Here is a 27,693-nt window from a genome sequence, read left to right on the forward strand (position 1 = left end):
TAGGATTTCCTACATATTCAAATAAGAAAAAAAAATTTAACTAAAATTTTAGTTGATTTCAAAATTCTAAATAGTTGGAAAATAACTTAAATTACTATTTCGTCCAATTTAAAATCTATTTTTAAGGGTAAAAAAGACGAACGACATTTCACTAAGGGTCAAAAAGACGAATAATATTTAAATATTAAATTTATTATTTAATATTTAAGTTCCTGGAACTCATGTTCAGGAGCTTAAGCTTCAACTACTCCTAATTATAAGAGAGAGCTTGGAATTCAAACTATAACCTGTCCATTGAAAATGTTGTCAGCTACTCATAAATATGAAAGTGGTGGAATCTTGTAAAGTTCTGATCGGTCGTTTTGAGAATTAGTATTCTGTTCGGTGGTTTAAGATCTCGAGCAACTTCGTATTAGGTGTTATGGCTTGCGTGTGTGGTCAAGTTTGATTTTTGGATGATTCGGGATCAATTTGGAAGAAGGATTCTTGTTTTAGAAGTTTAAGCGGTAAGAGTTGACCAGAGTTTTTACTTTTGTGTAGACGACTCCGTAATGGGATTTTGATGATTCAAATAGTTTCATATGGTAATTTTGGACTTAGGCGTGCATCTGAATTTGGATTTGGAGGTCTGTAGGGTAATTTGAAATATTTCGGCGAAAATTGGAAAGTTGAAGTTTCGGAAGGTTGAAAGGTTGGACCGGGAGTTGACTTTGGTGGTATCAGGGTCGGAATGCGATTTTGAGAGTTGGATTAGCTCCGTTATGTCATTTGGAACTTGCATGCAAAGTTTGACGTCATTCCGGGTTGATTTGATATGTTTCGCCGCGTGTTTTGGAAGTTAAAAGATTTGGAATTCATAAGTTCGATTTGTGGTGCAATTCATAGTTTCGACGTTGTTTGATATGATTTGATACCTCGAGCGGCTCCGTGTTATGTTATGGAACTTGTTGGTATGTTTCGACGGGGTCCCGGGTGCCTCAGGTGTGTTTCGGATGGGCTACGGACCATTTTCTCATGTTTTGGATGGCTGATCTAATATCTAGTGTTCCCTTATACGCGATCTCGAAGTTCATTCCGTGTTCGCCTAGGTTATTTTGGTGACTGGACCTTTTCCTCTTCGCATTCGCATTATTCTGCTCGTGATCACGTACGTGTGTATGCCCCTTCATCGTGTTCGCCTTCGCAGCTCTGCGTTCGCATAGCACAACGTTAGCAGCTGGTATATTTTCTTCTTCGCGATCGCATGTTATTGTTTGCGATCGCGTATTACATTTCTTGGGGGCATAAGTTGTTCCCTTCTTCGCGATCGCGTAGTACAGTTTCTGGGCAGTAGTCATTTCCTTCTTCGCGATCGCAATTGCATTTCCTTGATCGCGACTTGTAAATCACTGGGCAATAGAATATATTTTCCAAAATCGTGGGTTTTGTATATTTTTTCATCTTTTGAGCTAGAGACCTCACATTTGAGCGATTTTTGAGGGGTTCTTCACGTGGTTGTTTGGGGTAAGTGATCTTTACCCGGTTTTGATTTTATTTCATGATTTTATCTTTGTTTTTATCATTAAATTAGAGAATTAAGTTGGAAGTTTGGGAAAATTTGTAAAATCTTTCAAAAGTGTAAAATGATGATTTGAAGGACGAATTGATATCAAAATTTGATAATTTTGGTATGGTTGAACTCGTAATGGAATGGGTGTTCGGGTTTTGTAAATTTTATCGGGTTCCGAGGTACGGGCCCGGGGGTTGACTTTTGAGTTGACTTTTTAGTTTTTGTTAAAGATTGAACCTTTATTATCTGAAATTATTTCCTATGAGTTTTATTTATGATTTGAAGTTATTTTGGCTAGATTTGAGCCGCCCGAAGATTGTTTCACTCGAGAAGCTTATTTTAGATTATCGGTCTAGCTTCTTTGAGGTAAGTATCTTACCTAACTTTGTGTGGGGGATCTACCCCTTCAGATTTGAGTCACTTATGCTGATGTGTCATGTGAAGGCCGTGTACGCGAGGTGACGAGTACGTACCCAGACTTATCTTTGGAAATTTGACCGTCTAGGGCTCTTAGGTTCTTATGTCCATTAAATATGAAGTTGTTTTGCCATGTTAAATTCTCCATTTACTAAATTCACCCGTACGTATCTTATTTGGAATTAATTACTTCATGTTTTACCCTTATTACCGATTAAACTCTTATGTGCCTTAACTGAAGTTATTGGCTCTTTTATTGCTATGCTATCCTTTCCGTAATTCTTTATCCTTGATTGAAGTTATTATTATCTTTTCCATAATCTATTTATCCTTAATTGAATTTGTTGTATCTCTTCTGTAATTGCTCAACCCTAAATGAAGTTTTGTTATCCCTTATCATTGTTGACTTATCCTTATTTGGAATCATTGATTCATGTTATCGCTCTTATCGTTGAATTGTACTTTTGTGGAATCATTGCTATGTCAAGACCCAAAACCCACTATAGGTCGTGATGGCGCCCAACGTCACCGTTAAGCAAGCCAACAATGAACTAACAACTTACAACAACAACAACAACAACAATAACAACAACAACATACCCAGTATTATCACACTATGGGGTTTAGGGAGGGTAGTGTATATGCAGACCTTACCCCTACATTGTGAGGATAGAGAGACTTCTTCCAATAGACCCTCGGCTCAGGAAAGCATAAGTACCAAAACAACCATTTAATTACTCATTTTATTATTTTTGAAATCATGAATCTTGTTAGATGGAGACATAAATGAGTTTAGAAATCATGAATACCTAAAATGTTAGAAAGATATAAAATAAAAGATGACAATATCAAGTCGAACCATAAACAACCACTAGAGTATTTCAAAACCGTGTCACAAGTGCATGAGCATTTACTAACGAGTACAATAATAATACAATATATGTTTGGAGTGAAAATAAGACATGATAAGATAAATAGTACGATGGAGGCTCTATGGGGTGCGATACGTAACCTGAAATGCAACTCACCATGAAGTCTCCTAAGCGGTTGCGCCTACATACCAAGATGACCACCAAATGAACCTCTCAGATTCTGCACATTTAGTGCAGAAGTGCAACATGAATACGTAAATCAACATGTACCCAGTAAGCATCTAGCCTAACTCTGGAGAAGTAATGACGAGGGGGTCGACATCGACACTTAGTAGAGGTCCAGTAAAGCAATATGATAAATCGTAAACAGATATGAAGCACAACAATAATAATGGGATAAAATGATACTTTTAACTATATAAACTTCTCAATCTCGTATCCTATCTCAACAGCTCGAAAAGTATCAAATGCCAATATCAAATGAATAAGGAATGCCATATAAAATGCCATACATCAGTGGAAGGATAATCTCGTGAATATTCGGACTGCTAGCGATATAACGCACGATTATGCCGAGGTCGTACGACCCGATCCCGAATAATGTGTCACTACCAGAAAAATGCTATTTTCTGACTACAGATTCCGACTACAAAATAGTAATCGTAATTTTTCGACTACAGTGATCGAAAAATTATAATTAATTTATATATATATTTTTTAATTTGTAGGCGACTGCCATTTCGACAGTAGTAGTCATAAAATTTGGCGCAAAATACAGCAAATTAATTTTTCCGATCACTATAGTCGGGATAAAGTCAATAAAAAAGTTTGACCAATCTTCCGACTACAGTAGTCGTAACTTTTAAAAATTTTAATTTTTAATTTTTTGACTACAGTAGTCGGACAGTGCACAAATTTCATGGTCACAATTTTAATTAAAAAGTCGACTAAAGTTGTCGGCCACTGTAATCGAAAAATAAGTCAACAAAATTTTGACCAAAATGAAAAAGAAATTTCCGACTACAGTAGTCGGAAAAAATCAAATAATTGCACAGCTAGGCTTTATTTCGCTCATCTCCTCTCTTTTTCAGTCTCCTCTCTCTCTCTCACACCGCCTAACGCTGCTCTCCCCCACTCCGCTGCCAGTCACTCCACTTCGGTAAGTTGACCGTTCTTCCGCCGGATTAGGCGGAGCTTCTTTCTCTTTCTTTAATTAGCAAAACCCTTCTCTAAACATTATTATAAACTGTCATACTGAAGTAATCCGATCTCTTTTTCTTCAATTAAAGTTCAAAGACTACCTCTAAACTTGAGGAATCCAAGTGAAGGAGATGGATTCTCGCTCCTCCAAGGAAGCTACTGCCAATTTTCGCCCCTTGAAGAGCTTGATCTAGGTAAGGAATTTTCTCTTAATTTGTCTACATTGTATCTGTTACTGTCAACTTAATTTGAAGATCCAATGCTTATCTTTGGTTGGTTTGAATAGAGGTTTGGTTTAAGAAACTTGAACAATTTTACTGTCGGATTTTGTTAAGGTTGATTATTGAAGAAGAAGCAGTAGGTTTATTGATTATTGAATATTTTAGTTGAATCTAACCATTGGAAATTATTGGAGTTAATTAGAATCAATTTTCAAAGCATATTTTTTCTTCTCATAGCTAAGATCATTGACACGGGAAACATAAAATCTCTTATAGAAAAAGATTTTTGTAGTTACTTCCATGGTACCAAGTTTGTTTAGAGACCTTCATCTGCTTTTCCAGATTTGGAATATTAACAAGGACTCATATTGTTCCAAATTGATGCCTCTTGTATTGTGCTTGATGAGTTTCTTATATTTAGAACCCATGAGTGCTTTAATAATCAAACTTGGAGTCCTGCAAATATGTGCCGTGATGAAAGCAAAGTTCCCCTTTTTATCATAAAAAAACTGATCGGATCTGACACTGATCATATGGTCATCTTATTGGAGTTATGTAAGCAGTACTTTGGCAGCCAACTTTTATAGTTGCTTGTGCTTATAAACTTATAATCACAATATAATTTCAAGAAATTCCTTTAACAAACTATTACTATCTTGTAGTACCTTCTATTACTACTACACATCAATCTCAAATTATTTGATACAGACATAAATTTCAATTGGCATGAATTAGCTTACGAACTATGTACTTTCTGTTTAACATGAATGATGGTTTTTTTGGTTATGATTTACAAATTGCTCAGTTATGTTCATTTATCTTTCTATTATGATTTACAGCCCACACGTTTAACACCAATTTTTTTCTCCTTCATTTGTCAAATGGTCTGTTGAGAAAAACTTAACATAGACCATAGATATGTATGTGAAAAACTCTTGAAAGAGGGATAGCTATTAAGGATATTGAAAGAGTTTTTCCCTACATCATTGCTTATATGTAAGATAGCAGAAATAGTATCCAAGATTACAAAATCACATAGACCTTGTATATGAAATACAATAATGTTGTCCACTATTTGCATTAGGGACTAGAAAAGGGACAATAATAGAAGATTTGAGAATATTATAAGCTATTTTGACTGATCCAACTTATTGTGTTGTTTAGTGTTGATTGGGATTATGAGTTGTATTTTCTTACTGTGATTATGCTCTATTTTTAAGATGAAATTGTATACTTCAGAATGATATATTTGGATGTTAATTGTGTGATCATGGTTTGGCAATTCGTGTATAGGAATTCTCTAACGAGAGGAAGTTGCAGATTGCAAGGCAAAGGGAAGAACATTTTGGTTAGCAATTTCATTGTTATAAGATACGAAACCTTTACCAATTTGCAATTCTAACTAATTGATTGCTTTTACATTTTCATAACCAATTTGATTATTAGAATAAGCTATAACAATTGAACTGGTTTTTCTTCATTGGAGCTATTTGTGTTTATCATTGTCATGTTTCGTTCACCTCTATTAGTCCACGACTAGTAGCTTCGCTTGATTCTATGTATGATCGTGCTAAATAAGTTTGTTTCTAAGTTATCAGTTTGTTTCTAAGTTCATTAGCTAATTAGTTTTCAGTTTGATTTACTTAGCCGCATCAATTTGATCAACTCTATTTTTGGTTAGACTAATTGATTGGAAATCTTATCTTCAGAGTTGTTGATTCATGAATCCTTTCTGATTAGCTGATCACTAAGTGTAGATTAGTCGTACATGTAGTCGTTGGATCATGTGCTTAAACTCTTTGCTCTTGCTATATAGTGCTGAAATTGTAGTTAGTAAGTTCCATGAGCTTATCTAACTTTGCTTGAATGTTTGGGACAACTATAAGCTGAAAATAATCTGTAAAGGATAAAAAAAGGATAAGGTTGAGTAGTAAAGGGTAAAGAAGGACGATTCAAGAGAAGGATGGATTGAGACACGTGCATCAGAAACATATGTAAGATCATAACTTTAAGAGTATTTCCATTTTTCCTTGATATTAATTTATCTTTATTACTTTTATTTCACGATGGATATCATAGAAGCTTGGATGAATGGTGTCAGACGCAGCCTGCTTCTGATGATGTGTCACGATCCAAAATCCAACTAGTCGTGATGACACCTAACCCAACCCGCTAGGTAAGCCAATTACCAACTATCCAATTCCAATGAAATTAATAAGGCAATTAAGTAAAAGAAAATATCTAAAACCAATACATTTCTCCAAGAACTGGTAGTACAAATCATGAGTTTCTAAGAATAGAGTTTACAAAGCTGGTATGAAGTAAATACATCATCTGTTTGAAAAGTACATAAACAGAGTTTTATGAATCTAAGGCTACCATGAACAAGAGGCAGCTACAACCGGAACGCATGTACATCTTCAGATTCAGCTCCCAACGAACACAGCAACATCAACAGCCAACATCTGCATGCAAGGTGCCGAAGTGTAGTATGAGTACAACCGATCCCATGTACTCAATAAGTAACAAACCTAATCTTAGGTTGAAAGTAGTGACGAGCTTGTACCAAGGTCGGGTCCCAATTTCAATAACCAACAATAGTTCATAACAACTTAAACAAGTAATACCAGAAGTAACTCAACAATCAAATGCTCAGCAAAAACATGATTTTTGAAAATAGTTCTGCCTTTCAAGTACATCAATGAAAACCCAAATCGTTTATCGGAGTTGCCAAAAATATGAATAAGTTTGAAAACAGTAATTTTTCCAAAATCCTTTCAATAATAAATAAGATGTTTCATTTTTCTTTCCAGATAAACAGTGTAAAACAAACGCATCACTATGCCCATCTGTCAACATGTGTGAGAAATCATGAATGATGTAATATCGTACAACATGAGGAAAATACATCTTTAGGCATGTATGTCATGTGTGCATGTCAATGCAATGTATTTCAGAGATGAACTCATATGCATACTCTCAGAGTATCAATTCACTCAGTCCTCACAGTCATTCAATCCTCACAGTTGCTCGGCACTCGCACTCAGTAGGTACCTGCGCTCACTGGGTGTGTGTACAGACTCCGGAGGGGTTCCTTCATCCTAAGCGCTATAATCTGCACGGACAACTCACGTGCTGCACGGACAACTCACGTGCTATAGTATCAACATCTGGATCCATACGGACAACTTACGTGCTGCATGGACAACTCACGTACTATAATATCAATATCTGGATTTGCACGGACAACTCACGTGCTGCACGGACAACTCACGTGCTATAGTATCAACATCTGGATCCGCACGGACAACTCACGTGCTATAATAAGCCAATCTGGCCTGCTGCGGCGTGCAACCCGATCCCATAATTATCCTCACAATCAGGCCCTCGGCCTCACTTAGTCATCAATCTCTCCCGTCTTTCGGGTTCACAATATCATGAAAATAGCCCGAAAATGATAATATAATGTATCAATAAATAACAACAGAGACTGAGATATGATATGTAGTGACATGAATATGACTGAGTATGAAATTTTCAATTTAAAACAAATAATTCACAACAATATGACCTCTATGGGTCCCAATAATACTGGCACATAGTCTCAACATGATTTTTAATATGATTCTCAGCTCAATTTCTTTAGCACATAAAACTATATAGAAAATGCCAAGATTATTTGACTACAAAATTCCACGGAAATAATTATGCCACAATTTCTATGGTGCACGCCCACACGCCCTTCACCTAGCATGTGCGTCACCTCCCAACAATTCACATAATGCATATATTCAGGGTTCATACCCTCAGCTCCAAGATTAGAAGAGTTACTTACCTTGAACAAGACGAATCTATTGTCGAGCAAGCTAAACAATGCTCCAGAAATTCCATTCTGCGCGTATCAACTTCCGAACGGCTCGAATCTAGCCATAATTAATTTGATTCAGTCCACAAAATTATAAGAATTAATTCCATATCAAAATACTAATATTTTTCACAAAATCCGAAATTACACCCCAAAAATCACCAGTGGGGCCCACGTCTCGGAACCCGACAAAAGTTATAAAATTCGATAACCCATTCAACCACGAGTCTAGCCATACCAATTTTACCAAAATCCGACCTAAACTCGACCCTCAAATCTTCAAGCTCCGAAAATACTACAATGCTCCAATTGATTAAAATGTCCAAATATCACCCACAATTTAATACCTACCATTAGATATCCCAACTACATCAAAATAAATATGAAAAGATTCATAAATATCCATTTAGGCTTCATAATTCGGCAACAAGCCTTCAACTATCCCAAATTATCCAATAGGCTCATCCATTAGCTTATTCAATTCCATTCTTATCATTTAATACTCATTTGGAGTCATTAATAATACTATGTTAATTACCCAACACCATTAAGTCACTATTCATTGTCTTCTCCAACAAAACCCTATGTTCAAGAACACCAATTTCAAGAACTAGTGTTGTATCTTGTCAAAATGATGATTCCCTATTCAATTCGTTCATCAATTAAGTTATCAAGTCTATTGGAATCATTAGAAACTCAAAACAATTCCTTTTATATCAATTCATCACTATTCATCTTCTTCTTTGCCCAAAATATCATTTTCAAGACCCTCCCTTAGGGGTCATACAATATCCCATTACAACTTCAAATAAAACTCATAAACATGCTACCCATACTCCAATATGACATATATATGAAGCTCAAGTGAAGAGATTACCTCTTGGTGGAAGAATCTAACTTTTTCTCCTTTTGGTGTTCTTGAAGATTCAACTCATTTTCTATAGATTTGATCCATATTAATGTTAGTATTATCACTAAATGATGTTATATAATCATCCTTGCACCAAAATAACTTACCTTGAAGTGTATCCATAGTGGAAGAGCTCCTCCTTCTCTCTAGAAATTCCTTCCAAGATGAAGAACTAACCCATTCTCTCTCTAAACCCACGTTTTTACCTCTTAAAATGACCCTTGAAGCTACTGGATTTGCCTACGCAATGGTGCGTAGGCTACGCAAGACTCGCGTAGCTGTTCTGCTACCCTTTAGTAAAAAGTCGTAACTTCTTGTAGTAATTTCCAAATGACAAACGGTTTGAAGCATTAGAAACTAGACACATAGACCTTTCTTTTGATAGGTTATACACCATATAACTCTTCATATCTTGAGAGTTATGCTCGTTTGAAGTTAGGTCTTGTGCGAACTCACTTGAAACTTTATCCCATCATAAAATTTTCAACTTGACTTAGCTTTAGGGCTCTTCTTAGACCATAAACCATTCTTAATGCACCTCATACATATATTATCATTATCAATTGATATTATTCAAATTATCAGTCTTGTTCATACCCGAATTAATATAATTAGCACCCGCCAATCTTCTTAATGGTCTTAAAACTCTTCGAAATTTTTGGGGGTGTTACATGATGGTACCCCAGTCCAACTGTCACCTCATGATATGAATTCAATATGGACAAATGTGGCAGGTGGTATATCGAAAGGTAGAGTTTACAGCATTGGAGTACAACGACCTTCCTCTTCTCGTCCATCGCCATTATTCTCGGAGGCTCCTACTGCGCAAAGTCAAGAAGAAATGGAGCAATGCGAAAGCAAATTGAGTTTCTCTTGAAACGGTGTGAAACAACCGAAACTCACATTGCTAGAGTGGATAAATTCATGAAAAAGCGCATTCCCCCTCTTACGATGATGAAGAGACTGAATCTGATGCGTAGTAGTGGGTTTATGGTAGGTTTGAATGTTTAGACTTTATATTTAGACTTAATGGTAGGTTTGAATGTTGTGGTATATATGTTTATACTTTATTATATTAATGTCGATCTATTATTAGCTACTTAGACTTGATGTTGAATATTTAGACTTTAATTAATGTTTTGGTTTGATATTATGAGATTTTAATGTTTGTTTGTTGAAGTTGGAATTGGTTGTTTAGTTGGAATTGTTTGGTTGAACTAGTTGTTTAGTTGGAATTATTTGGTTGAATTGGTTGTTTAGTTGGAATGGTTATTTAGCAGGTGGTGTGCTAATAAAATGGCAGTATTCTGCCAAAACTCAACCCAGTTTTCCGACTACTGTAGTCGGAAAATGTGCCTAAAAATAGTAAATTTTCGACTACAGTAGTTGGAAACTTTCCAGAAGATTTTCAAAAAAGTTTCAAAAAATTCAATATTCCGACTGATGTGGTCGGAAAATAAAATAAAATAAAATAAAAAATTATTATTATTTATATTATATTACGACTACAGTAGTCGAAAATATTTTTTAAAATAAATAATTATTTTATTACTTTTCCGACTACTTCAGTCGGAAAATAACTCCCTTTTGAATTTTTGGCGGAAACAAAATTCCGACTACTGTAAATCAGTCGGAAAGTAGTCGAAATAGGTACTTTTCCGACTATTTTGGTAGTCGGAAAATAGCGAATTTCTAGTAGTGTGTACACCGCCGAAAAATACGTATGTGATACCACTTGAATTTTTTTGTTTCCTGTTATTTTGAATTTTTCTTCTTTTTAAGTTTCTGAAAAAATATTTTATAGGCTGTTTTATATTCATTCATTGTGGAAATTAAGAAAGTCTTTTTATATTCATTCATTGTGGAAGTTAAAGAAAGTCTTTTTACAGTCTGTCTCGAAGGAAATTTCAAGGTTACTCAATTGAAAGCTACCAATAAGCTGGTTGTAAACATTATATGCCTTTTTATTCCTTTGAAATTTCTCCGTCTAGGTGTGAACATTAACCTTATTTTCTCCAATTCTACGTTGAAAAGTCAATATTCTTTATTAATCAGTAGAAAAGTCATCAAAACTAGCAGCTCTTCCGTTGTTGTCCATAATAGATTGGCAGGATGACATCTTTCGTCCGTCAAAAATGGATTATTTTTACACTCAAACATTAATTTCAATTGAATTATTTGAAATCATATACTTAGCAAAACTTTTCTAATACCTAGGTATTCTCCAGCCAACCTAGTCTCTCTTTGATGAGTTCTCACAAATGCATGCTCAAAACTTACTTCTTCCACTTCATCATCACCATCCTATTCTTCTTGATCACTTCCTCACTATCTTATGGCCAAGAAAATAAACAGCATGCCACTTGTAATAGCTCCTACAGCTGTGGGAATATTCGGAACATCGGCTTCCCTTTCTGGGGTGGTGATCGACCTCAAGAATGTGGTCTTCCACAATTCGAGCTTGAATGTGAAGCCAACCATAATCCCGTTATGAAGATTGCCAATCATGATTTCCGTGTACTTGACATTAATGGAGAAAAGCAAACCATGAGAATTGCACGTAAAGATTTTGAAGAAGACATTTGTCCTGATAGATTTGGTAACACTACCTTGAATGATGCTCTTTTCCGCTATGTTCCTGACTTGCAACCCTTCGTCCTGTTCTATGATTGTCCTTTCGATATACCTTCAGAATGGAAAAAGTTCTCCTTTAGCTGCAATATCAATGGAAACTCTAGTCTTGGTTTCTATCCAGATGAGTCATTTTCATCATTCTGGGGCCCAAGGTACCCGAGATGTGAGCATAAGGTCATGGTTCTTGTTGTGATGAAGGCATTTGAGCAGTTCAAGAACGAAGGAAGTACGAAGATATTGGAGCTATTGAAGCAAGGGTTTGATGTGGTGTATAACAAAAGCACAGAATGTATAGTTTGTGAGAAGTCAGGCGGGATATGTTGGTCAGAAACAAATCTTACGGAGCCAACGTGCCTTTGTAGGGACCAAACTTATTCATATAACTGCGGTTATGTAACAGATCAAGGTGTGTTCCATCTCCCTCATCTAACTTTACTCTGTCTGCCGAAATTGGTTGAATCTAACTGGTAGCCCAGAACTTCAACTGTTAAATAAGCGCCAGAAAGGGGGAAAAACCCATAGGCTGGCATATGGCCTAGTATTTTTGGCCCCGACAGACATATCTAAAGTAACTTTTGGAGAATCTGGTCCATTCTAAGTACTACCAAATTTGTTCCCGTCTTTGGTGTGGAACTTCCATTTCTTTTCTCGCCTTTATAATTTATTCCATCTCTTATGATCATTCTAGAGATTCAAACCTGAAAGATCTCTGTATAATTGATCTAGCTACACCAAATATTTATAATTTTGGGTGGTACTTGACAAGTATAATCCATCATTTTGCGACCAATGAGTCATCTAACTTTTGAAAGGTCTCCAGAAGAAGTTCGTATTGATGAATTTCTATAAGCAACCTAATAAAAAAAAGGTCATTATCTGGAAAAGTCATGCTCAAATAGTAAAATATACTCCTAGTTAGAGATTGCTCATGCACAAGCGCATTGCAGTGATGCCCATTCTGAGATTTGGGTATTAGACAGCAGCTTAATTTATGTGGCACAAGTTTTGTTTCAGCTTATCCTGGGAAGATGGATATATCGAAATATGCGAACAATGGAGATGAGAAAGTACAGTTCATAAGTTTAGCAAGGTTGTCCAATGCCGCAAAGTAATTTCAGCCTCCGGAGTGCTCCATTTAGCCTAGACCCTAAGACAACACCTCTTCTTCTCCTATGGCTGTACACAATCTTATAAAAGGGAGACAACATTATGTTATATATTGTGCCAGTGATGTGAGGACCCTGTTTATGCAAAACTGAGTTACTCACAAGTGTTGCGAAAGGGTGTTTTTTCCTACACTAGGATGAGGCTGAATGTCGTCATTGGCTGAATAGTAGAGGACACTGTGGTGCTCGGATGAATCCCCAAAGCAAAACGTGTCATCATAGTAAATCGAGAAACTAAAATTCCATATCCACATTTGACCATATCTCGATTGTTGGAGTGAGAAAAACTTCTTTCTTCATATATAGGAAAATAGTTGATTTATTATACCACTGAAGATCCTTTATTATGCTTCTGTATCAATTCATCACTTGTTTATCTTTGCATTACAGGCAATAAAATAGATATCAGAGTGAAGGCTGCCATAGGTAACTGTCCTTAATTTGACCTTGTTCATCTTATTATTATTATTATTATTATTATTATTATTATTATTATTATTATTCATCTCGGACGCAGAAGGAATATCCTTATCAGAAATATTATCACTATCCTGAACAATATTTGTCTGGGAGTTAATCTTAACCCTTTCAACTGGCTTATCACCCACTTCAGTAGAAATTGTGTGTAAAGATGCAACACGATTTCTAGCTGGTCCATAAACTGGTTCAACAGGAGAAATATGTTGAATATCAGGCAACAGTCTACGACTAGTAAAAGAATGTCTATTATAATTAGAACTAGTAGCAGGCAAAAGTCTATTATTAGAAAATGACTGCCTATTATAAGTGGAACTATTTTCATCAAACTGAATGCAAATCCTACCATCCGGATTTTGAGTAATATGGGAATATTCAGTATTACTAACAACATTTGTAATGTGACTTGGTGATATAACCGAGTCCAAAGTCCATGTAGTTGGAAAATTAATTTCTTCCCACTTAATAGGTCTCCTCGTGGTGACCTTAAACTTTGTAAAATTGGTTTCCTCTAATATAGTCTAATCAGATGTATCATATAATTTATATCTAGGGTTTAACATAGATAGCAATTTAAAATAAATTCTATACGATAAACATATAAGTTCGGAACCAGGTGCATAATTATAACCATGCTTTTTTACATTTAATGTCAATGCATCAAGTATATTAACATCAGATAGAGATAATTGGAGATTGGGTTGAGTATTAAAATATACTGGACCGTAGGCCAAAGTAGATTCAATAGAACCCATTAGAGACTGTCTGAAATTCAGATTTCTAGCATCTCTAAGAGCAGCTAAAAACGTCTCTGGTAACCCTTTAAGGGTTAATGGCTTAAAAGTAATTTGAACCATACCAATATGCAGATAATTATACTGATTTTTATAAATATCTACATCATGTTTGTTTAACAAACGAATAGTCTGTTCAGACGAATTTAAAGCTAAAGATTGCTCTATTGTTTTAACAAGTTGTTTAGAAGAAAGTTTATCAAACCATCCATAATCATAGATTGTTCTAATAAGGACTTTAGGAATCGTCCATTTGTTTAACAAATCAAGGTTTTGAGGTATATCTACCTCTTCCAACCTAGTATTTTTCATACTAGTTTCTCCTAAATTCATATTTCAGAAACATATCTATGTCGAATATTTCATATCTATCTCATATATACCATGAAAGTACCTAGGCTCTGATACCATTTTAACAGGATCAAGTGGCGGGCGGTAATCCGCACGGCCTTCTCAACTAAGCTAAAACAGAAATTACCGTTTGACCGGGAACTGGAATTGTTTCGCACCTCTGCTGACATTTATATGTCCACCGATGTTTCCACCAGTTAAAGATTTCTATTTTAACATACTTGAGAATTCTTAATCTAGCTAATTCAGTACCCTTATATTTAAAGACTGACGGTAATCCGCACAATCAGTAAGGATTTAAGAATTGAAATATACTTGAATTTTATATATAGTTTAATGACTGTATGGAAGGTTAAAACCTTTACTCAAGCAAGGGGTCTGTCTTAATATAGTACATACTTTTATTGAGCCCATGTGTCTAGCAGTTCTAACCGTGAAAGACGATGCCCTTTTTAACTCCTTTATCGGGCTGAGGTTCACGGCTGGCTAGACGAAGCCACTAAGGCAAAGCCAATAAGAGCAGTGTTATATTAGACTGTACCAACCATCTTGACACCAAGTCAAAATTCTATATATAAAGTTCATTTATATTTAAATATATGCCGTCTCTTTCATGGTTTATATAGGAGAGAAGTTAGATACTCAACATAGATATGAAGTCTCTTAGTCGGACATCGTCACGGCCAGAGAGGAGAAACTAGAAGGAAAACTAACTAGGAAAGAAATCAGTACCTTTTGGCCGGGATGCAAGGCCTGAAGATGAAGAACTGAAGACTTTATTTACTTTGTTCTTCTATTACAAGCTAACTCTTACTTACAACTTAGAGAGAGAGAGAGAGAGTTTTAGAGAGAGAGAGGGTCTCGCTCCTTCCTCCTTCTTTCTGAACGAATGAAACGTATAAATAGAAAAGAAAAGAATCTATGAACAGTAACAGTGGGTTCTGTGGGTCCCTATTACAGTAGTTTTACTATACAAAACAGTATTTCTACTGTTGATGAACAATGTATCTACTGTTGATGAACAATGTATCTATTATTTGAGTGGGGTCCGTCGGCTTCACTGTGCTGTGGGTCTGGCGGCTTCACTGTGCTTGTGGGGTCCAGTTGTTTCACGGTGCTGGTCTTTTGTCTGATTCTTTCATTTTGCGGAGGAATTATTCCGCATTCTGCAAATCTTCATCAGATAGTATTTTTTCTGATTCAAAGGGTTGAGAATCTTCAGCGATATCATCGTTGCTGGTTTCACTCTGCATAGAAGTGTCTGATTTCTCATATTGATTAATGGAACGAAGCAAATTTCTTTTGACTTCTTCCAAGTAGTTGTTAATCATTTCTTCTTTATCTCCTTCCTGAAAGGAGATCTTTTTGGCAATATGCCGTACTGAGCTGTCATCAATCACCTCTTTCTGAGGTTTGCTGGAATGTTCTTGGATTTTTATTTTGATGGAATCCAAGAGTTCTTGACCGTATAATGTCTTCGTTTTGGGATCCTTTTTCATTAGTTTATCCCAAAAATTGTTGTAAAAGGTCCTGTATAAGCACGGGACTCGTTCTTCGGTGAATCCAACTTCTGGAGTCCATTTATGAATCTAGGGAATAGAGAATTCGAGAAAGAAATAAATCTGGTCAATTTTTTCTGGGTAACAGATATGGTCTGTGTGATATAAATCGTTTATAAAAGGGGAAATTTTTATCCATTCTTTGTATAACATGAGAAATGGATCAGGTAAATTTTTTACTGTCGGATCGTGGTATAACCACCAGTTTAGAAACCAATTAGGAATAGTCTCTACAAATATCTTTGCACATACTTTAATAAACCAAGTATGTTTGTGTCGATCATTATTGTAGTGTAATACTTTATCAAATGCCTGGATGTAATCCCAATAGATAAAACTCATTCGAGATTTGTTAAGGCTTATCTGCCTTTCTTTCATTGTGGATATACCTCAGTCTTCAACAGATATAATCTGTTTAATTATAATCTTCGAGAAGTTATAAACGTTCTCGTCTGTGCTATAACCAGAAAAGTGCTGAAACTCTGCACTGCCAGTACTGGTGAGTATTGTTTCATAATAAGAGCGAGTTTTGTATGACTCACCCGGATAATACAATCCATTTATCAAATACCTTTGGAATATCTTCCACGACTCTTCTTTTCTCTGAATATCAGAATTTTCTAAAAGAAGTATCATTTCTTTTTTAGACACTTTCTCATATGACTTGATATCATCATTGTCATCTTTTGTAATGGAAGCAAAAGTATCACTTTGCTTAGCAAAAGTATTCTTTTGTTTTTGAGCAGTCAAATATGCCTGTAAGTGTGCGTATAACGAACTATCTTCTGGAATATCTTCCAGATGGACGGATGGTCCGATCGATGATTCTTCTCTGAGAGATATCCTCTAATTGGTTTAACTCTTTCTTCCCATTTGTATAACTGGGGAGTTTGATGTGGATCCGTATGACGATCCTGAAGGGGATGATCTTCCTCTGGATTGTGGGGATGATCTTCCCCAACCTCTACCTCTTCCCCTACCCCAGGGGGGTTCCATCCTGTAAATATTCACGAGATAAGAAATCTGGCAGAGAATTATCAATTTCCTTTTTGTATTGTATTTCAAAATCAATAGGGGCTAATTGAGCCTGCCATCTTGCAAATATCATTTTTGAGGCATCATGTTTAAAGTCTTTGTTAAACATATATTTAACAGATTGTGCGTCAATTTTCATCAAAAACTTTTGATTGTATAAATCGTCTTGAAATTTTAAAACACATTTTACTATGGTTAACATTTCATGTGCCACAATAGCGTATTTTCTCTGGGCTTCAGACCATTTACCAGAGTAGAATCTAATCAGATATTCATGCTTATTATTGGGATTTATTTGTTTCAAAATCCCTCCGTAACCAATATTAGACGCATCAGTCTCGATAATCTTTTGCCATGCAGGATTAGCAAGGGTCAAGCAAGGTAAAGATTTAACACGTTGCTTAATATTTTTAACCAAAGTAATATGACAATCACGCGATAAATCTTTATAAAAAGGCGATATATAATTTAAACTTCCCAAAAATCTTTGTAACTGAGTTCTATCAGTAATAACATCGGGAAATTTTGAAGCAAAATCGATCAATCTTTGAATAGGAGTAATCTTTCCTTGACAAATATAATGTCCTAAAAATCGAATGTTAGTTTGGAATAAACTCATTTTTTGTTTTGAGATAACCAAACCATTTTGTATAACAATTCTTTTAAAAATATCTAAATGCTTAATATGCATTTCAAGTGTTTTGGAAAATGCCAAAATGTCATCGATATAAACAATGATAAAGTCTAGATAGGGGTTGAAAATATCATTCATAATTTTTTGGAATTCAGAAGGGGCATTCTTCAAACCAAAAGGCATAACATTCCATTCATATTGCCCAAATGGAACATTAAAAGCAGTTCTATAAGTATGTTCTTTAAATATTTGAATCTGCCAATATCCAGATTTTAAATCAAATTTTGAAAATATATTGGCATTATATAACCTTGACAATAAATCTCTTTTATTGGGAATAGGATACCTAACCCACTTCAAATATTTATTCAAGGGTTTATAATTAATGACCAATCTAGGAATACCACGTTCCTTTTCAGCTGCGTTATTAACATAAAAAGCTGTGCAAGACCAAGGAGATTTTGAGGGTTTTATCAAACCCTTTTGTAACAAATTATCAGTCTCTTTTTTGCAGAATTCTACCAATTCCGCGTTCATCTGACAAGGTCGAGATTTAGTAGGAATATCATCCTCAGAGAAATTATCTTCATAAGGCAGAGTGACAATATGCTTTTTTCTATTCCAAAAAGCACTGGGATGTTCTGCACAAATATCAATAGCAATATTTTCGGAAATCAATTTGATCTTTTCCTGTACTTTAGTAGAATTCAAAGTATCCAATATATTCATACTAAACAATTCTAACTGCAAAGAATCAATATGTTTCTGCTTCATATCAATTAAAGCATTAATATCTCTAGTTACTGGATCTGTAACAAAAGTATAACTTATCTCTTTATCCTTATAAGTAACAGTAAAACCTTTCGAGTCTATGCTAGTAAAAGGATAAATGGCGTTAATAAACGGTGTTTCAAGTATAATAGGAGGGTATAACTGGTTTTTAACCAAGAAAAAGAAGTGAGAAATACAGACTTTATTCTGACAAATACCCGTATTAGGTAATTTATACTTTATATCTAAAGCATGTCCGGATGCAGATCTAACTATATGAGTAGTTTTTTGAAAATATTTCGTAGGTATTAAACCTTCTTGAATGCAGCTAACATCTGCTCCACTATCAATCATGGCAATGTTTGTAATAGAAAAACTATTATCAATGAGAATAGTACATTTGATATACCATTTATGAGCAGTAATAATTTGCATCATTCCTAAAAACATATCATGTTTAGGATCAAAACTAATAGGTTTTTCTTCAATATCATTTTCAGAAATACCTTTATTTTTATCATTAGATTTCTCAGCTGGAGAATTGATTTTCTCAATCTGAGTAATCCTATGATCACAAATCATTTGATTTTGTTTAAGAGATTTGATTTCTCGTTTCAAGTTTTCAACTTCAACTTTTAAATCATCGAAAGAAGAATCTCTTGCTGGAATTGTATTTTTATTTAAAAGACGGTTATTAACCTCAAGCAAAGAATAAGGCGGGGAATATTCAAATTCTTTTTCAAAAGGTTTTGAAAAATTAAAACTTGAACTAGCAGCCAAATTAATAATTTTTTCACGAAGTTTTTCATCAGCAGTGTTTTTAAGAGCGAGAAGCGCAAAAAAGCGACAAGGGCTCGCCTCGCTTCAAAAGCGAAGCGCACGCTTTATTAAAGTGAAGCGCAATTCTTAAAAAACATAATGTAAACCTTGCAAAGACACAATATAAAATTATAAATAATCAAAAAGTTCAAATTGTCAAAATCAAAGCTACTAAATTACTAGAATCAACCTCTTATTCTTCTACTCTTCTTGTTCTTCTTCAAGATTGTCAAAATCTTGAATTCCTCTATTATCTTCATATTGCTCGTCATCTTCCTCCTCCCCCTCCTCTTCCTCTTCATGATCACTTTCATCTTCATCAATTAGGGATATGGATCGACTTGTAGTAGCCACACTTTTTCCCTTCCTAATCGAGCTTGAACTTGAAGTATTCCCCCTTAAACCATAAGGATTCTCCCCAACTCCACTAGCAACCGCAACATCACCCCAAGTGAAATTAGAATCGCCTTCAAATACTTCTTCATCTTCACAATTTTCGGGGACTCCGGTTAGCCACTCATTAGCCTCATCAATATTGTCCAAAAGAATTGGATCAATTAGATTGCGGTGGTTGTAGCGACGCCTCAATGCTCTATTATATTTTATGAACACTAGATTATGGAGGCGCTTCAAGGTTAGTCGATTCCTCTTCTTTGTATGAATCTGCAAACAAGATGTGTCAACTAATTAGTAGGAGTTGGGACAATTGAGATATAATTTACTTTATCTCAAAACATGAAATAATTCTTTTTATTTCTCACGTGTTCAAAAACGCTCCAGTTCCTTTCACATCCGGATGAGCTACAAGTTAAACTTAGAACTCTGATGGCGAAAGTCTGTAAATCCGGAGTCTCTACACCATATTGGTCCCACCACTCAACTATAGAAGTGAAAAAAAATTCAAGAGTTAATAAGTATAAAAAATACATTAAAGTTAGAGCTATAAAATATAGAAGCACTTGGTCACCTAGTGATTTCGTCTTTCTTTGTTTAATAGCAAGTCGGAGCTTAAAAAGTTCCTCAGCTGCCTTGTAAATAGCAAGCTGATCTACTATCTTTTCTTGCATGTCTTCATCTGGGGTCAACTTGATAACAACCTCATAGAATCCTGTCCACACTTCTCTAGCCAATGAATTATTCTCATGCTGATCATAAAAGAGTGACGGGTTCAGAATAAGTCCAGCTGCATGCAAAGGTCTATGAAGTTGCTCACTCCATCTTGCATCAATGATCTGAAAGACCTTTGCATATTTCTGCTCATCAGTGAATGATGCTTGAATAACCTCCTTGGCCCTATCCATAGCTTCATAGAGGTAGCCCATTGGTGGTTTTTGCTCCCCATCCACCAAACAGAGTACTTTAACCAAAGGGCCACCAATTTTAAGAGCATGAAGGACATTATTCCAAAAAGAATAAGAAAGAATAATGCGTGCAACATCTTTCCCTGCACTTTCCTTTGCAAATTTACTCTTGTTCCATTCCTCTGAAGTGAACAACTTTCTCAAATTGTATTTTTGCAAGTGGATACTATGTAAAGTCAAGAAAGCAGTGGCGAACCTTGTCTTGCCCGGTTTCACCAAATTTTTTTGTCCGGTGAATCTTCTCATCATATTCAATAACAAGGGCCGCTGAGAAATATAAGAATGTACCCTAACGCCCTGGCCAAAAACTGTAGAGAAGGGTTTTTCCTTGAAAATGTCCCCGAAGATTAAGTTGATACAATGAGCCGCACATGGAGTCCAATAGACATTCTTGTACGCTCCTTCCACCATGCCACCCGCTTTCACATTTTCACTCGCATTATCAGTGACCACTTGAACAACTTTGCTTGGGCCAATCTTTTCAATGGTGTTCTGAAACAAGGTGAACATTTTGATGTGGTCAGTGGATGAGTCGCTAGCATCAATGGACTCAAGAAACAAACTTCCCTTGGGAGAATTCACCAACACGTTAATAATCATTTTTCCAGTTCTTGCCGTCCACTTATCCATCATAATGGAACAACTATACTTGTTCCACGCAACTTTATGTTCCTCCACAATTTTATTAGTCTCCTCCACTTCCTTATTTAGATAAGGACCTCTGATTTCATGATAAGTGGGAGGCTTCATTCCAGGTCCGTATTGACCAACGACCTCAATAAAGTCTCCAAAAGTGTCAGTATAGTTGACACAATTGAAGGGGAGCCCAGCATCATAGACCCATTGTGCAAAAGCTCTAACTGCACGATCCCTCAAAATGTCCTTAGCAATTTTTTGTACATCTTTTCCACCGTTCTTTCCTTCCGGCTTCTTTGGGAAATAGCAATCTATAGGACCTTTAGTCCTACTCGTACCCGTCGATCCATGGCTTGAAGAGATTGTATCTCTTCCCGTTTTGTTGGAAGTGACAATTCTTCAATATCATCATCATCATCATCATCAAGATTGGTCACCAATGGTTGATGACTCATTTGATTTTTTTGCTCCTTCTTCTTCTCAACAAAATTCTTTATTTCATCCCTCACCTCCGGTGGACATTTCGGACAACTTGTGACGTTTCTATCGCCACCAATAAGATGAAATTTAAAGCGATAAATTCCATCCGTTGTAATCTTGTTACAAAACTTGCATACAATATTTGTATTCTTCTCATTAACTCTATCGCCATATTGCCGAGCCGGGTCTTTATCTTTCGATCTTTGAGACATTTTGAAATCCCTATTAAGATATAAGAAAATACATAATCAAATAAACTGAAAATACATATAATATATATAATAATTAATTTTATAAACCGAAATACACATTAAAAAAATCAAATAAACTAAAATATAACATATATAATTTTCTAAAATGAAATACATATAAAATTAATCAAATAAACTGAAAACATAACATATATATAATAATTAATTTTATATACTGAAAAATACATTAAGAAAATCAAATAAACTGAAAAATATAACATATATAAATAATAATTAACTTTATATACTGAAATATACATTAAAAAATGAAATATACTGAAATATACATTAAAAAAATCAAATAAACTAAAATATAACATATATATATATATATAATAATTAATTTTCTAAAGTGAAATACATATAAAATTAATCAAATAAACTGAAAATATAACATATATAAATAATAATTAATTTTATATGCTGAAATATACATTAAAAAATCAAATAAACTGAAAAATATAACATATATAAATAATAATTAATTTTATAAACTAAAATACATATTAAAAGTAATAAATAAGAAGAATAAAAGGGGGAAAAACAAAATGGGTTAGAGATAAAAGGAAGAAGAAGACGCTGAAGTCTGAACAGTGCAAACTGGACTGTCAGAGTCTCAGAGATAAACGAAGAAGAAGAAGGAAGAAAGAAGGAAAAAGAAAGAGAAAAAAGCAGAATCTGACAGGACCAAGAAGAAGAAAGAAAGAAGAAAGAAAAAAAAGAGAAGAAGAAAGGAGAAGAAGAAAATTACCTGGACTGGTCAGAAATGTCGATGAAGTTGAACCCTAGGCTTTGGTCGAGCTCGATCGAAGAAGAGAGAAGAAGAAATGGCCAATTTTTGTCAATTTAGGGTCTGTTTTGTATAATAAAAAAACAGACCCAAAGTTTTTTTATTTTAAAAAAAGGGCCCTCTACGCTTTTTTAACAGAAGCGATCGCTTCGTCGCTTTACTCGCTTCGTCGCTTCGTCGCTTCCTCCGTTGAAGCGTGCGCTTCCCTCGGTCGAGTCGCCTCAGGCAGCTAGAAGCGACACTGAGTCGCGTCGCTTCGCGCTTAAAGCGACGAAGCGATCGCTTTTCTAAACACTGTTCATCAGTAACTTCTTTTAAAAGTTCTATCACATTATCAGATGTAATAGTTTTCATGTTCAAATCTTGGAACTGAGATTGCAATTTATAAAATTCATCATCATCACAAGTGCATGTATTACCATTGCAAGTTGTACAAGTATTATCAACATTTTTATCACTATCAGATAAATCAAGTAAATCTACTTCAGCTTCAGATTCTGACTCAGAATAATAATCAGATTCTGATCCAGAAGTGTATAACAAACCATAAACCTTATCACGTAACTCATCGTCTAGTCCTAAGGTTTTCAGCTTTTGAAGCTTACAATTTGGGGCTATATGGCCAAATTTACCACACTTGTAACACTTAATGTCAGCAAGATCTCGCTTAGACCTATTTTTGGTAAATCTAGTAGCCTTACGATGGGCTTTCTTAGCTTCTCATTCTTCTTTGGATCTATATCTAGATCTCTTTCTCCTATAAGGACTGTCTTGGTTGCGGTATCTATGATACTTATGTTTCTTTTTCTTATGAGTAGAAGTCTCGGGTAGACCGAACTGAGTACAAAAATCTCCTAACTGGGATTTTTCTTTAAGCTTATCCATCTTAAGCTGTCTGGATAACTTTAACTCATTGCACAAGTTTAATCCTTCTTGTGTGCATATTCCTATCAACTTACCATAGGTATAATTGTTGTACGGGATTTCACCAAAACTACCTCTTAGAGTCTTTCTAACTCTTTCAACAAATAAGGAGGGAAGACCATCTATAAACTTGGCTTTCCAATGGTCAAACTTATTTTCGGGTAGTTCCATAATCCTACTCATAAAGGTATCTTTATACCATCTGAATTCACCTAAGGTCCTACATCTAAGACCATTAAGGAGAGTACAAACTGTCTCATGCTGGTTGGTAAATCTACCGTTGAAGTGTTCTAATATAGTAAGAATAAGAGTATAAACAACATCTTCTTTATTTGCCACTAGGGCCATGCCTAAGTTATCAACTCCTTCGTCAGGGGCTTTAGCATTAATAACCATTGCCCTTTCATCGACAATCAAATAATTATCCCACCAGCCACGAAGTTGGCCAGTGAAACCTGCAACAATCATTTTGCAAATAGTTCTATCTGTATTTTCACACTTTTACAAATAGTCGCATACATAAGCAATCTATGCACAAGAATAGTCAATTGTCTATCAGTCAATCCATCAAGATTCCATTCGTAAATTTCGGAACCACTGTAAGACGTATTAGTCTGATTCCAATCACGTTCTTCTATTAAAACATCTTGAGGAGTAGGACGATTGTAATAATAAGTTTGCATTCTGGGTTTATCAGCATATCTGCTATCAACAAACTTACTATTCTTTTTGGGATAACCTCTGAGTTTATTAAACTCTGACAAAACATCATTTTTATAATCAAAAGTAGTATCCAATTTATCAGCAAAATCTTTTGATAAATCAATAGGTTTGATATTCAAACCGGATAACTTTTTATCAAGAAGTTCTTCTAAATCATTTAAAGATTTAAATTTAAAATCCTGAATCTCAGGGGGTCTTTTAACATGAGTAAGAACAATTTGAGCTCCTGACTTGCTTCCTGAAGTAGAGACAATATCAGTTATTTTCTTGCTAGTACTCATATCCTTTATCAAAACTGTTAAATCTTCAAGTTTTTTATCAAGAAAACTGATTTGTTTTCCCAAAACTTTAACATATAAGCTCAAATAATTATTTTGAGAAATTAATTTATTAATTTCTGCGACGCTGACTGCAGCAACATCTTCATCAATAAATTTTTGAAATGCAGTAAAAGTAATACCTGTATTATTAAGTAAAACAAAAGGTGCTTGAGGAGGGTAAATGACTTTAGTAATATTGCCACTCCCATCTTTATAAAATCTTTCCAAAACTTTTATAAAAAGTGATAAATATGTGGTTATAAACCAAGGAACAAAATACATAGTTTGATTATGTAAAGCACAAGTTTCATAAAATTCTTGAGAAATATTGTTTAAATCCTCTTTACTATAAGTATCAAAAAATCAAGTTTTAAACCGGTTCCATTTATCACTGAAAAATTCCTTTTGAATATAACCTCTAGCTTGTGACCCTTGACTAAAATCAATTTGGTGTGGAATCATTTAAACTTCATTTGGGTATATATAATAATAATAATAATAATAATAATAATAATAATAATAATAATAATAATAATAATAATAATAATAATAATTATCTTTCTCTTCTCAACAATGACCAAGAATTTATAGATAATCAGTGTATTTGAACACCCTTTTTTCGTCTGGTTAATTACAGGCATATCTGCTGCTGGGATAACAACGATATTGGCCTGCTTTATCTTTTACTGCTTCGCAAAGAAATCATCTGGTACATGCCTTTTGTTATCAAAGAAGAGGAGAGAACACCAGAATATTGAGTCTGTCCTCCGGCAGTATGGATCCCTAGCCCCTAAAGCATATAGCTATTCAGACATTAAGAAAATGACAAATTCACTTCAAGAGAAACTCGGACAAGGGGGTTATGGAGGGGTCTACAAAGGTAGCCTTAATGGCCGTCTCGTTGCTGTCAAGATTTTAAATGAGACTAAAGGGAATGGGGAAGAATTTGTCAATGAAGTTGCAAGTATCAGTCGAACTTCCCATGTCAATGTAGTTACTCTGTTGGGATTTTGTTTTAATGGTCGAGAAAGAGCTCTTGTTTACGAATTCATGCCCAATGGATCCCTTGATAAACACATCTATGGTGAAGGTTCTAAGTTGGGATGGGAAAAGTTGTATGAAATCGCTCTTGGGATAGGTCGAGGACTGGAGTATTTGCACCGAGGATGCATTGCACGAATATTGCATTTTGACATAAAACCTCACAATATCCTTCTGGATGAGGACTTCTGCCCCAAGATATCTGATTTTGGCCTAGCAAAATTATGCCTTCAGAAAGAAAGCATCATATCAATGTTGGAAGCTAGAGGAACCATCGGTTACATTGCTCCAGAAGTATTCAGTAGAAATTTCGGAAGTGTCTCACACAAATCTGATGTTTACAGCTACGGAATGATGGTTCTTGAAATGGTTGGAGGAAGAAGGAATTACAGCGCTGAAAGAAGCAATCATAGCGAAATATACTTCCCACGTTGGGCTTATCAACGCCTTGTGACAGATGAAGACATAAATATACAATGCAGCACGACAAAAGAAGAAAAGGAAATTGCAAAGAAGATGATATTAGTAGGTTTGTGGTGCATTCAAACTGATCCGTCGCAGAGACCACCAATGAGTAAGGCAATTGAAATGCTGGAAGGTAGCTTAGAGGCCATCCAATTTCCACCGAAGCCTTTCATATGTTCTCCCTCAAGATCAGAAGGATCGACGATAATATCTTTGGGGCAGCCAACGAAGCCCTTTATATATTCTTCTACGAGTTCAGCACTTGATTCTACAGCCTCAGCAAGTGAAGAATGACACTTGAATAACAAATGTTTGGACAAGACTTAGACTCATTGGAGAACAAAACAGAGAGATGGAATGTTGAAATAGCCATACACCACCAACTTTGAAATGTTGAAAACTGATCTATATCTTGCGCAAGCACCTGTATATTTCTCAACCTAATCTTAAGTGGTACTTCTTGATATTAAGGTAAGTGATATTTTAGGATAGTTTCAGAACACAAAATTTTTTCTGTAGAATTTCGTAACAATTACAAAACATATTACTTTATATAAGGATGATGCCCTCTATGAATGTTGAGAAATTATACTTGTGACTTGTGCAAGCACCTGGTAATTCATTCCAAATAAGGAGGACAACAATTCAATGTTACACTAATCAAATTTTAACTTCAAAATACTTTTAATTAGTACTTTTGATAAAGATAGACTAAAATTTTAGGATAGTTTCAGAAAACAACAATTTAGCAGTACGTTTGGTAAAAATAGAATTTCGTATCACAAGGACTGTATATTTCAACGATGATTTTATATTTTCAAAATCTACCACATACAAACATTTTCGACTATTTCAGCAACATGCAGTCAAGTTTTGCAATAATAGAACATTTGGAGACGATAAGTTTAAACAAATAGAAGTGTATCATGTCTACCTCGATAAATCTTTTCTAATGGAAACATCAAAGCAAGTTCTTCTCTAAGCACTTCTTTAAATTCTTAAAACCTTCTTGTTCTTAACGCGCTATTTTTTTTTCCATATAACTTAAGAACATTAGGAACGTAGCGTTTAATGACGATTATACCTACCACTTAAAATTTGTAATTAAAAAAAGGTTTCTAGTGACACTTAATGTTTTTCTTGTTCTCTTGTTTCCAATATGAAACACATTTAATATTTTAAATAACTTAACAATTCTGTTTTAAGTGCAGAACTGAGTTCTCAAGCAAGCCCATAAAAAAAAAAAAAAAAAAGAAGTAAAGGATTTTATATTTATGAAAAAGAGTGGTGCATATGTGCGTGCGTCACGTCGTGTATATAAAGTATGGAAACGAGTACTGAGTCAGTTGTGGTCAGCAGCATTAATATTGTTTAGACACCAGCCAAAAATAAAACAAAAAAAACAACGGAAATGAACGAAGATTTTTA

General features: G+C 34.9%; 1 protein-coding gene across 1 annotated transcript; it reads left to right on the forward strand.

Moving 5' to 3' along the window:
- The first annotated feature begins 3,847 nt into the window (after positions 1–3,847).
- LOC104089458 (LEAF RUST 10 DISEASE-RESISTANCE LOCUS RECEPTOR-LIKE PROTEIN KINASE-like 2.4) lies at positions 3,848–26,854 on the forward strand. The gene is made up of 6 exons (XM_070197717.1): positions 3,848–3,997; positions 4,128–4,232; positions 5,553–10,027; positions 11,252–12,074; positions 13,225–13,260; positions 25,397–26,854. The coding sequence occupies exons 3-6, from the start codon at positions 9,884–9,886 to the stop codon at positions 26,557–26,559; spliced, it is 2,166 nt and encodes a 721-aa protein (XP_070053818.1). The 5' UTR covers positions 3,848–3,997; positions 4,128–4,232; positions 5,553–9,883; the 3' UTR covers positions 26,560–26,854.
- Positions 26,855–27,693: the final 839 nt, after the last annotated feature.

This window comes from Nicotiana tomentosiformis, chromosome 3 (assembly GCF_000390325.3).
Source record: "Nicotiana tomentosiformis chromosome 3, ASM39032v3, whole genome shotgun sequence".
Lineage (NCBI taxonomy): Eukaryota > Viridiplantae > Streptophyta > Magnoliopsida > Solanales > Solanaceae > Nicotiana > Nicotiana tomentosiformis.

Excerpts from the sequence above, each read along its gene's own strand:
- LOC104089458 (XM_070197717.1), top strand. The coding sequence starts at position 9,884 with ATGCGAAAGCAAATTGAGTTTCTCTTGAAACGGTGTGAAACAACCGAA. Across the intron at positions 10,028-11,251 it reads TGCGTAGTAGTGGGTTTATG|GTATTCTCCAGCCAACCTAG; the intron begins GTAGGTTTGAAT and ends TCTAATACCTAG. Across the intron at positions 13,261-25,396 it reads CAGAGTGAAGGCTGCCATAG|GCATATCTGCTGCTGGGATA; the intron begins GTAACTGTCCTT and ends GGTTAATTACAG.